At 39.8% G+C, this 13,333-nt stretch overlaps 1 protein-coding gene across 1 annotated transcript in view; it reads right to left on the bottom strand.

Annotated features, from left to right (window-relative positions):
- Nucleotides 1-6,451: 6,451 nt before the first annotated feature.
- The window catches only part of fndc5b (fibronectin type III domain containing 5b), a 28,073-nt gene continuing 21,191 nt past the window's right edge, over nucleotides 6,452-13,333 (bottom strand). The window contains exons 5-6 of the mRNA XM_061253586.1: nucleotides 12,906-13,086; nucleotides 6,452-12,162 (exon numbers count right to left, since the gene is read on the bottom strand). Of these exons, the coding sequence (XP_061109570.1) occupies nucleotides 12,947-13,086 (140 nt within the window). The 3' untranslated portion in view covers nucleotides 6,452-12,162; nucleotides 12,906-12,946. The remainder of the gene's footprint in view (nucleotides 12,163-12,905; nucleotides 13,087-13,333) is intronic.

The following is a 13,333-nucleotide window of genomic DNA, read 5'->3' as shown; positions in this document are numbered from 1 at the left end:
CCTTGCGTCTTATAATAATTTACGTCTATATAAAATATAAAAAATGTCTGGTTTTTGTTCGTCTTAGAGATTTTATTTTTGCCCGCCCCCCCATACCCAAATACTAGATTTGTATACATGTATCTAAATGACTCATATATATATATATATATATATATATATATATATATATATATATATATATATATATATATATATATATATATATATATATATATATATATATATATATATATATATATATATATATATATATATAAAAAATTTTTTTTTTTTTTTTTTTTTAATGCACATAATAGTGTAATAGTATTGTATACGATAACTGTGGAAGGATTTCAACAAAGGTCTTTCTCATAAAACCATTCTGCAGTTTGATGAGGTTCTAGATGGAACGGAAAGTTGAAACCAGCGCATGCAGTCCTTCGCAGTGGCTTCATGGTGCACATGCTAGTGCGAGACGCTTTAATGAGTGTTTACCAAGATGATGGCTTTTGAGGGATGACACCGCAAATTCCTGTGAAACTGGTCATCCCTAGTTCAGTTCCACTCGTGAGTTAAGTTTTATATACAAGGAAAAGTGAACGGGTCCTGTGAGATGCCAGGCATTGTGATGGCCTGAAGGCAAGACCCTGTGCTGGCATCTTTTCATTGCACTTGGGGAAATGTCTTTCTGTTCCTGTAGGTCATTTCACTATGGAACAGTCAAAATGTGCTGTGTGAGAGGTTACAGAAGTTTTAAAAACTCAGGAGAACTCGCCTCGCAGTTTAACACATTTCCCAGCCACCAAGTGCTTTACATTCCATGGAACCTAGAAGATACGCAGGACTTCTGCAGATTCATGCCCAATTTACACAGGCCATAGTGGCTACCAGCCGGCAACATTTGTGCCTAGATTATGGCTTTTTCATTAAAAGAATTTAGCAAGCTCAAGGCAGGTGTTTGTATGTCTCTTCTGTATGCCTGTTAAGTATAGTATAATTTCCTGCCTAGTTGAATTTTTAAAGATGGGCTAAATGGCATGCTGTTGCAGTGAAATTATTTGGTAATTTGTTTGATAAGCAGTGGAATTAAATACAGTAATTGCATAATGTCAATACCATGTTATACTCATGATTTAAACATTGGTAAATAAAATATTGAAGAGTTCAGGTTTGATTGTGTATTATCCTTTTTACCACTACACATGGGCATTTTTATTCAAAATTTCCAGGAACTGTTGGTAGGGAAAGTCATTTCAAAACACTCAGATTTTCAGAAAAAATATCTATAGCAATGAAAGCAAAGCCAAATGTAAGCATGGTTAAGTCGGCACCCTGTTGAATTGTTTGTAAATATATGCTCAATAGGTTAATGTGCAAATATTATATTTATATATATATATATATATATATATATATATATATATATATATATATATATATATACATACGAGTCCAAGGCTTTCCTTGTGCATAGATGAAGACATGAAGAACACAGAACTTGAAGTCTGTCCCCAAAACATACAGTATGTGAATGCACACTTACTTAGTTTTCCATAATATGATTACTATATTTATATATTAAAAATGAAAGAACTGACTCTCCTTACCTGCCCTTGATGTAACCTTTAGACAACATGGTACAGCAATTTGTCTTGCATTTTGCCTTTAATCACACTTTCACATTGTGGTTCGCTGGCACTGAAATGATGAAATACACGATTCTTGCCACTAGGAGGAAGCAGTTATACACAGCACACACCATAAATGTGCAACACGCAAATGTTAAACCTCAAAAAGAAAAACCTGTTTTCCTGTTTATGCTCAGACCCATTTCAGCTAGATATACTATATATCCATTACATTTTCTAAATATTTCTGTTTAACGGAGTAGTTTTCCCCCCCTTTCTATATCTCATTATTTGAAATCCATGCTCAAGACAGACAAATGTATTTTATTAATTCATGGCACGTACCTTTCCTGATGTTATTTTATACACTATCAATTAGACAGTGCTTCAGCTTTATGCCTCTGTGCCTCTGCCATTACACGTTCCACAATGAGGTTGTTTTTCCTTCATCCTCAATTACCCATCTACAATATTCAAAGAACACATTGTGCTACTGTTTCATTTCAGCTGGCTAGAATGAAGAATAAGGGTTTTTTACAGTTCTAAAGTACAGGCAAAGCTTTGCCTATAATCTGCACACAGTTCTAAAGTATAGGCAAGGCTAGGGCATGTGCTTGAACAGAATTAATTGAAGGATTCAATATAACCCAACCGATTTATCCCAGAACAATTTACAGGACAACCATATAATGCCAACCATTTACAACCAAGATGCAGATGAAGATAACTGGGCTGAAGCTTGGGTTTTAATGGACCAGCAGGGGGCGCTGTTCCACCTGGACCAAGTGAAGGCCATGGCATCAGAGGGCGAAGAGGGCGCTGTTCCGTAGAAGATTCATAGATAACTCACTCTGTTCATTCAATTCCCTATGGGGCTTGTAAAAAGATTAGGTGAGTTACCCTACTCTTAAAAACACTTTGCCAAACAACCACCGAGACACCATTTTCACAATTTTTTTTATTTGGAGCAGTATCCGGATTTCAGCAGGATCCTGTTTGGTGTCAACTGTGTAGTGAGCTTTCCCTGGAGGTGGATTAGAGTGGGTCTGATATAGATTCCACAGGGAGTCAATGGCTCAATCCCATTTAACACATGGGAGATGCATTCTGTTTGTGGACAAATATAAACACTTCCAAGTACCTTTCATTTCCAACCGACTACATTTAATTAACTCTCTTTTGAGATGAAGCAATGCCTTAAATGTGGAAGTGAAGCATACAGTGTTGAAGGTTACGCGCCGAATGGCTGTATGGAAAAATGCTATGTGTTTTTCATATGGTTTTTTGTGCTAAACTGGGAATAGCAAAGCTTGCCAAGTATGAACACAAAAACTCAAAACCCTGAATCCTGAACCTGGAAAGGGAGTACTATAGTTTATTATCTATTTGTCTCACAGACATGTTTAATCAGGAGAACTCTTAAAAAGAGATTGCTTTTTAGAGAAATAGTACAGCAGGATATTTACTGAAGCCATTCAGCTTAAATGACTATGTTTACGGTACAACAGTAAAGTCTTAACTGCAATCTTCTGGTTGCCATTATAATTCTTGAACCACTATGTTTGAGGTTCATTTGGTCTTTGCTCCAGAGGGAAGAAAGAAAAAATGTGAAAAGACATTTGAAAAGCAGTGAACTGCATCCAAGAGTTTTCTGTGTCCTGGGGCGGTGGCATATAGCAGATTATAACAACTGCAGAATGGTTCCCCCAATAGTCTTCTCATGGCCATTCTCCCCAGAGCAGTTTGCAGCTAGTGAGCAATTCTCCCCAAAATGTCCTACGTGTGTTGGGCTTTGGTTGAGGAATGATGTTTAGCTATCTGGTTCTTGGTTTATCTATTGTCTCATCAATCTGCTGATACTGTATGTACATATGTCCATCTATCTCTGTCTCCAAGGTATGTTACACCACCTGGAGTGTGAAAAACCTTTGTGAGAAAAGTGTCATAAAAACTGGATCAAAAACAGAGTTATGGTGTAAAAACAAAAGTGAAGTGCTTGTTTGCAAAGCACCCAGGGAAATTTCAGTGAGGACTCATAAGGCTTTGCAGGGTACAGAAACCAGCAGTTGAGTTTGCCTTGGAATCAGCTATGAGTGAACAGCATTCAAAATGGGATGAGAGAAATTCTCAGCAGGATATCGGCTACATAAAGAATCCCTAAGAAGGGATTCCTTATGTAACCAATATCCTGTATGCCTTGTGTATGAGATTAAAGTTTTGCCTTTAATCTGCACACACAATAAAATCACCTGAATGATTTACATGAGCCTGTTCCCATAATAGACTGTATGTGTGTGTATATATACTGTTCTGTACACTCAGTGAGCACTTTATTAGGTATTTATTTATTTGACTTTATTTTTTAAGACTTATTACGTCATCTACTGCTGTAGCCTATCCACTTAGAGGTTTGACACATTGTGTGTTCAGAGATGCTCTTCTGCACACCACTGTTGTAGTGCATTGCTATTTGCATTACTGTCACCTTCCTGTCAGCTTCGACCAGTCTAGCCGTTCTCCTCTGACCTCTCTCATTAACAACGCGTTTCTGCAGGCACTGTATTTGGATAGAAACTGGAAGTTCTGTGCTCAGCATCCTATGATACTTTCACCTCCCCAATGTATGATGATATATGTGAGATCATTAGTGATGACATGAGACGACAATGTAGGATTTCTCACAGCTCTTATAATCACAACGTCTTCACTTCATGACGTCTTCTGCAGATACCCTGATCGCTGGTGATTCCTAGGTCATCCAGTAGTTAATTTGTCCTTTAGAACATTCCATACTGCTGATTTGTCACATACAAAATTCTGCAAGAGCTGTAATCAATTTCTTCTTTCCTTTCATATCCTCACAATAACAGCCTTGCTTGTTGTCATATGCAGTTTTCTTTTCTTGTTTCTTCTTTAGCTTATAAACAGAGCATGAACATTGTAAATATAGCTCATAAACAGAGAGGGTGTTCTGCTGGCATGAACACCCAATGCCACAACTACCTGTGGACCACAAAATGCAGGTTTTTAATGACTAGAGACATTGTAATTGTGCAGTATTCGGAGGTTGCAAATAGCTTTTTCGATGTTATTGCTGGTTCCCCGATCTGCAATCACCATCACCCCCCCCCCCCCCATCTCCCTCAGTCCCCTGTTTCCCCATGATCAGTTCCCCCTGGTCTTGTGTAGGGCCCCCAAAATCCTAGAGCCAGATCTGTTCATAAAGTAGACTCTAAAAAGCTTCCAAGGGACATAACCCATTTCTAAATAATTACAGTAATATGGTAAACCAGTGAAATTTGAAACAGCTGGTGGTCATTTGCTCCAATACTTATGCCGACTTGGAATAGCGGGACTTGATAATGACATACAATTCCATGGTTAAATATCATTCTTGGCAATTGCAGCATAAAACGATTACTTGAAATGTCTATTATGAGCTCAGAAAGCACTGCTGCACCTGCACAAATTCATAAGTGTGAAGGCAGGCCAAACACATTATTGTGATTGGTGCAGAATTTGTGCTGTTTGTGAATCAGAATTAAAGGCTCTCTGTATCATGCCTACTTTCCTGCTACCAGCCTAAAATGCAATCTAGGTGGAACCAGCTTCAGGTCCAGCTGGACACCATTTGGGAAATTCATAATGGTCTGTTGTGTGTAGTTTACCAAGCTGGCCCACCAGCTGGATATGATCTTGCCAGCATAGTCGCTATCTAAACCATCTTTATTGCCGGCTTGACCATCTTCAAACCAGCTTCAAACCAGCTGGACCAGCGTCAAACCAGACTGGAACCAAGCTGTACTTTCCACCAGGGTGTTCTAGACCGACTGTAAAATCAGCTCACGCTTCCCTTTGGTTTCATTCGGTGCGGTCAGGAAGGCAGTTACAGCTCGTCCTGCAGCCCGGGCTCCGAGGCTGACGCAAAGCAGGGTCTTGTGTAACTCTTCCAGGGGGAGATCCTGCCTGTAAATAATGCAGGCGGTTAAAGTAAGCCTGTCTGGATGAATCAGCTGGGCCTGCTTTCCCAGCCAGCCAGGAGGTGCTGAGGCACCGAGGCAGAGCATGTGACCCGCGTCCCTCCTCTCTGCCCCGCACGCGCCTGCACTCATCAGAAACGTACTCGTTAACGTGCCTGCTAGCACGTCCTTACTGTTAATGCACTTTGTGGGGGGTCGGGGGGGGGAAATGTAGAGAAAGGTTTACTAAAGTATTACATGTGCATTTTTTATTTGAATTTGTATTCTTTGAAAGTAGCAAAACAAAATGGTCTATTTGTAAATTGGGTCTCTTAGGAATTCTGCGCTATTTCCTCAATCCAAGAAAAGGCTCATATTTGTGCGGAATTTGAATTAACTGGTCTTGATGTTTATTTTTTGTTCTCGATATTACATTGTCCAGTGATTATTTTTGGTGTATAACAAATGCCTCAAAATGTCAGGCGTTTAAAGAGAAACTTGCCAATGTAATTTACAGTGCATTTACATTTGGTTTTGGTCCTCCACTATGGCTCCAGCCCAATCTATTCTTAAAAAAATCCCCATCTAATCCAGTCAGTTAGTATTAGATACACCGCCCACACCCCATCCCTTGGCGGCCTGAAGGAGAGCGACACGCCTTCTTCAAGTCGTCTCATCTCACGCTTGTGACCGTGATTCCAAGGCACCCGAGGTGCTTCTTGTGCGGCGATCAGCTAACCCTGCCAAGTCCCTCCATCTGGAGCAGCGAGACAATTATGCCGCTCCACGAGAGCCAGCCAAACTATTCTGTCAAGTACTGACTAACATAAAGACTTCATTACTCTCATAAAGTGAAAGTAGGACAGCAAAAAAACAATGATCTTGAAAATATTAGATAACTTTATTCAATTTACATTTGATACATAATTAGTCCACTATGCAGTTTTTAATAGAAATTGGGTAACGTGTTTGCATACTGAAGCGGAAACATGCTAGCCCTCTTTAAGCAGCTTTAATGAACAGTTGTACTGGTTTGAATACACTAAATATAAACTGTATAGCATTTAATTCACATAAAATATCATTCTTTTATTTTACCATGCCGTGTTGTGGACCTTTTGGTGAAAAAGTGTTTAAATAATGATTTTGTGTAATTCTATGAACTTTGTATGTATTTTCACGAAATACAAAGCTGGTTTACAAATGTGTCTCATGTTGAGTTAGAACTGAGTTTGAGGAGAAACTTATTAACACAGAATGGTCTAAGCTTTAAACCCCAGTTTTGTTTAGCACTACTGAAAGATTCTCCCTCTGGTAACACATGCACATATCAGAAAAGATTATTTAGCCTATAATAAAGTTCAACAGGAGTAAGTGGTCTTGTTGAGCTAGATTACAGAGAGAGAGAGAGAGAGAGAGAGAGAGAGAGATTTTCCATGATCTAATGTCATATCAGATCATTCATTTTGATTATCCATGACATACAGCTTTAACCTTTTTCAATGTCAGGAAGAAAATTAATCCGAGCTGTATGGAACAGCTAAGCATTCTAATCAATTGTGCTATTACTGGGAAAAGCAATCCATATATTTTTGAATGTTTTACTATGTCTGTCCTATCGTGATATTCAGTAATTATACAAATACAACTGAGCACTTCACTATATGAAACTAAACATCCTATTCAAAATACTACTGTTGTATAAGGGCTGGTGTTTGTAAAAGACCTTTGGCGTTGTATGATCTTAATCATAATTTGGTCACAAACAATTGTGTCAATTTGTTGAGTGTAGATAAGAAGGAAAAGCCTCCTTTATTATGACTGCAGCATGTTTCATCCCAAACCACAGCTTGATTTTCATTTTGGCTAAATGGTACTGATGTTCTATAAAACAAGAGCTGAATGTGTGAAGCACTGTGTTTGTATGCGGAAATAACCAGTTCTGTAGCACTTTATTTCAAACCTAGCCTAAAGCAATAAGTTATTTCTCATTCAGGTAAATGGTACATTTATATAGTGCCTTTATCCAAAGCGCCAAACAACTGATGCTTCTCATTCACCCATACACACACACTCACACACCAACAGTGATTGGCACCAAACAGCTCGTTAGGAGCAATTGGGGGTTAGGTGTCTTGCTCAGGGACACTTTGATACACCCAGGGCGGGATTTAACAACCTTTGCTCTTAACTCCTGAGCCAATGTCGACTGGACACTATGGACCATATTATTTTAAACCTGGGCCAAGTCATCTATTAGTGTGGAACAGGAACTCAAAAGGACTGATTTTACTTGCCTTGAACCCTGCTACGTGTCGCTGCCAGCAGTTCATATTTGGGCCTGTTACCTGCACTGCACGGGAGAAACTACCGTAAGCCTGTGACTATCCAAATGCCATTACAGATCTACAAAATTTCTCATCCTTACAGCACTGCAGCGACGGAGTCTACTCAAAAGATTTCACATTGAATTCAATGGTGGGTAATCTATTTACAACAGCCACTAAGCTTGCATTCACATCAGCTTTTGCATGCTGATTCAAAGAAGGGGCTTACAGAAAGCACAAAACAGGACAGAAAGGGTGTCCGTGCTTACATCCGGGATTAAAAAATGGCGATGGAAAATTCCTTCAGCTCAAATGAAGCATCCGAGCAGATAATTTCATCCATTATCTCTAATACAGAAGGCAAGCATTGATCGAGTGAAAGGCCACTGCACTACTGGTTTCAAGCTCAGACAGTTTCTGTCATTCAGGAATGCTTTACACAGTTTATTAGTTTATATAACATTTATAAGTTTTAATGTGGCAGAAAATAAACTCATTGTGCTGCACAAGTCTGACTGGAGCATACATATCAATCAAATGCATTTCCCTCCCTCTGCTCTATAGCAGTTGAGGTGACTGATGGTAAAAGTCCGTCTCTCCCTCAAACTGTTTTTGGGAGGTAGTGAAGAATGGAGACAAAGAGGGAGGGAAACTGAAAGTAAGAAAGAAAAAAAAAATGTAAACATCAGCCATCATTCTGCTGGCACCCTTCTCTTCTTTCTCCCTTCGCTTCCTTAAATAAGTAACACGAGTGGAATATTGATATTGCCTATTTGTCATTCCACTGCCTGCTGTTGTCCCTGCAGCCAAGGTTAATTATCAGTCATTAAAACAGAAATGTGTGGTTCACACCGGGAGTGTGTGACAGGGACGAAACATAGACACGAGTAAAGGAAACCTCGGGCTGTTATCTGTAAAATGATAAGTGCTTTGCCTGGGAGTTAACATTTTACATTTATATCCTGTCAGGGCCACAAATTAATTTGATGTTTTCCACGATAAGTCGGTAAGCATCTGAAATCTGCCCTCAGGGTCAAGCGATCTATTGCCAGTAAGGACATGAATGGAGGATGGAAAATCAAAGGCCCTGATAGCAGTCCTCAAAGTTTTTAATGAATCAAACATCCATTACTTCTCCTGTATTTCAATTTTCATTTCCTTTTTTGAAGTAAATACTGTACACTGGCACTGAGGATAACCGATACTCCCCCAACAATACAGCAGCTGAGGTCACTACTCTGTAATGAGTAGCCCTGGAATAATATTTCAGGGAAGCCTCTTTGTTCAAATCAAAATTCCTTCTACATTTTATCTTCTGAATTCCTTTTGAATACCTTAAATGTTGCTTTGTAAATATGCAAATACCATATGCAGATACCATATACTGTATACCTACTTGTTATACATCTCACCAGGGGTGTTGGCCTTTTTTTATTTAAAAAAATGTCAAGCTTATCTGAAACTTTAGCAAGCTGGCTTTCATTTTGATTTGAACAACACTAAAACTATTCATAAGTACAGATTGCCAGGATTACGATGGAACCAAATATAATAGCAGAAAACTGTTGACAACCATCATTGAGATCAGGAGAGCCCCAGTGCTAATACTGCTTTCACTAAATTTGTCCATAATATCTTCACAACCAAATGTAGGCCTTTTAGTTTCTACAGATGAGACAAAAGAATGCAGCAATGTAAATTAATACAATAATACAAATTAAAGTCTGTAATATCACACAATTTTCAACCAACCGCTCCACATACACATCAGCAACTGGTTATTGGACCTAAAAAAGGAAAAATCCCTTGTCAAGAGACAGAACTAATAACAAACCCCTGCCTGGAATTTAAGGCAGTTTTACAGTATTCCAGACTTTTGGCTTTGTCATATTCATATACACGAACAGGGCCCATGATCCATAGAGCAAGGCTGAGGAAAGTATCTGCCCTGCTACATGTTGAAAGCCCAACAGATGACCCAATGAAAGCCCAATTTCTGGTCCTGGCGGAAGGGAAAGGTGCAATCGAGCCACTGTGCTGTAGAGGGCGATAGAGGGACAGAGCTTGCCTGCTCTGTGCTTCCTCTTAATTCACTCACCTCCTGTCTGGTGATGGAGAGGAGGGCCACCAATGACAAAAAGGCAAAGGGAGTTGGTGGCCTGGTGGACAGAAAAACCGCTGGCGATGGTAAAGCGACAACAGACATCCTGCTGCCTCTTGGAGATGATGGTACAATGGCATGGAGGGTGGTGCTTTTCCCAAAAAGTCAAAAAGTCAAAGGGCATGTGTTACACTTTTCAGATCGGTTCAGAGAAGAAATTACAGCTGGGCAGGAAAACTGCTTTTTGAGAAGCGTTGAGGCGTTCACTCTGTTGTGTTGACATATTGGTCCACTGAGACTCTGGTCACTCTACCACTGCTGAGCTGGAACCAGACTGGTTCAACCTGAAGTCACAGCTGACCACACCAGTATGTGCTGTACAGACCAATTACACACAACTTCACTTTCATTTGTGCAGTTTGTTTCAATTGTAAAAGTCTTTTGTATGAAAGAAAAGTTTCCTCTACACAGTTTCACAGTTTCAAACCAAGGTCATTCCACTGTTCATTATCTCAGTGAGTTGATTTCAGTGTTACAGCTTGTGTCCTTAGCAGTGAGGTTATTAACCAGCCTGCCAACTCGGGCAGCACCACTGGCAGTACGGGGCTAAGATGACAGGGCTCTTGATCAGACAAAGCTTGCGATGGAATGAACTTTTGATGAGAGGGGAGTTCCTCCATGTGCTCTGCCTGTCAATGGAGAGCCTGAGCTGTCTGGCCTTGTGAATCATGTCCCTTGGCTTTGACATTGGGCTTATTGCTGTTAACCGAAATCTTGTTGAATCAATGAAAATGGCTGTTTAAAACGTCAGCTTAGACCACTGGACTCCATTTTATCTTGAATAGTTGTTCCTCGCCATTGTCACTCATTGGTCAACTTGTCGGAACTAAAGACGTACACATTGACTAAGGTCACAACAATGGTCAACTCTGCTCTGCCAAGAAGAACAATGCTGACCCCCGCTACAAAAATATCTACAAAACTGAGTAAGTCTCTTCTCAGGGTAATATTGGAGATTTGATTTGAAGGTATTACATAGTTTACAAACGCCTTTTAGAGAAATGTCTAAATTTGACAGATCACAAACCTTCACAGACTGGCTTTCTTATGACAGAATGAAGAAAACAGATGAAGCATTAAGTGGGGGAAAATGCAGAGATGGCAGACATTTGAATGTTTTTCACCAACTACTGTATTAGCAGCCGTTGTTTCTGAAAAATGAAGTATTCAAACTGACCAAAATAATACTGTGTTGCTACTACTTAAACTACTATTACTAATACTAACAATGACAGTAATAGTTTTTGTTATCATAATCAATCAGAACCAGAACCATAATCATCATAAAATGATCTAAAATAAATAATATTGTTTAAGGAAGAAATCTGTGTTATGTGCTCATTGATAACAGACATCTCTTATACTGAAGAGATCTGACTATTCAGTGGTTTCAGGATATAATTTCAGAATGTAGAAACTTTACAGCCAGTTTAAATAGCTTTCATTCAAATAACGGTACTTGTCTAATGAGGTTCAGACTAACGCCATTCATAAATGTAGCTATGAAAAAGAGACAAGAGAGAAAGGATGACCAGCGTAAAGAGGAGAAAAAGAGTAGAATGTCAGAGAGAGAGAGAGAGAGTTATAAAAAATCTAAACAGAAAATGGATAATTCGAAGTAACTCTCTCCCACCTCAACAAAGCAGAAGTTAAAAAGTGGAGAAGGCAGCGGCAGTGAGAAGTGGAAGTCCTCGCTTACTGATAAGAAGAGAAAGCTGGGAAAAATGTTCCTTTCCTCCCCACATCAGTGTATTCATTGCCTACTTCTTCATGGCTGACAGATTTCACCTTATCTGCGCTGGTGCACTGGAGAAGAGAGGTGCACTCTGGGTGGCGGTTTGGCCCCGCAGAAGGACTTTTCACTAAGAAGAGTCCCACAGGTCCTACTCAGCATCGCCATAGATGCTGTGTACCCACAGGAGCTCCCTGCTCAGGCCACGGCCTGCGAGGCAGGAGGGGGTGGGCTGGGACAGCGGGGCTGAGAGAACACTCCCATTATTTCTCTTCCCAGAATGCCATGTGTTTGGTTTTCCCCTTGATTTGGAATCTCTGATGATGTGGAATCCCTTTGCATGAATATGGGCAGTATGGCAGCTCTTGGGAAGCTGTAAGAGCAAACAAAACAATAAAAACAGCTAAGCATGTTTTTGTCAAAATACTATACTAATACTAAATACTAATAATACTACTACTACTAATAATAATAATAATAATATCAGCATTATTAACAATAATAATAATAATAATAATAATAATAATAATAATATAATAACAAGTGATTTAGACATAAAATGAAACAAGGAGTAATCAGTTAATTTGCCTTTTGTAATGCACTGGCTAAAACAGCATCATCTAATAAAAATGTTTACAATCCAGTTTAAAATCAGCATCACCATGTTTAACATTCACTAGGAACATTATAAGTAGGGGCCTTGGAGCTGCATAACCATTCTCGTGTATTTCATAAACCCAGCTTTCCAGTCAGGCCTGACAGCCGTGCGACAGGAATGAGCTGCTGAACAATGCTAAGCCACTGCCTCACAGCTAAACCAACACTGGCTGAATGCAGCTCAGAAAGACTTGACAATAACAGAGACAAGGACAACCCAGTCTTCAGTGGTGCATGGCATATCCCATGGTGTTTTACATATATTTGCGGAATGTTTTTGCACTGTACTGTGTGATTGGTGCTCTGCTGTTCTGGTGATGCTAGACTGGACAAGTTTCAGTGTATTGCTCTGCCCATTCTCAATGTCGTCCCAATAGCTGAGAATGAGTTAGCTGAGCAGTGCAGTGCAGTGAGTTTTGGGCCTGTTGCTGTTAGCAGGGTGTGGGAGTTGGGATTCACCTGCTCGGGGCTGAGGGTTGGCGGTTGGGGGGGCTGGTTGATTAGACCTTGCTGCGCAACAGCCCCCCCGTTGGGTGCTCTGGAGTACTACACTCGGACGAGTTCTTGGCTTTATCCTTGTTGTTGTTTGGTTCGTTGTCTTTTATGATGTCATACTGGCGGCAGAATAGAGCGATCACACCTGGGTAAGGGAGATAGAGTTGTATATGTAGATTCATTCCAGTGTTACAGTACAGACCAACCAAAATTGCCAACACTATACATTATCATTATTAGCCTGGAAGCGGAACCATAATGGATTTGGCAAAGGACTGGGACGCAGAACCATAGGTGTAATTATACTGGTTGGCTTTTGTCTCATTCTCATTAAAGACTATGAATATTCATACTGCAAGTAGATTCAGCCTAGAGCACAAACAAGTCTGTTC

This window comes from Conger conger, chromosome 9 (assembly GCF_963514075.1).
Source record: "Conger conger chromosome 9, fConCon1.1, whole genome shotgun sequence".
Lineage (NCBI taxonomy): Eukaryota > Metazoa > Chordata > Actinopteri > Anguilliformes > Congridae > Conger > Conger conger.
The sequence above is the reverse complement of the archived record's forward strand: the minus strand, read 5'-3'. Positions and strand labels throughout refer to the sequence as shown.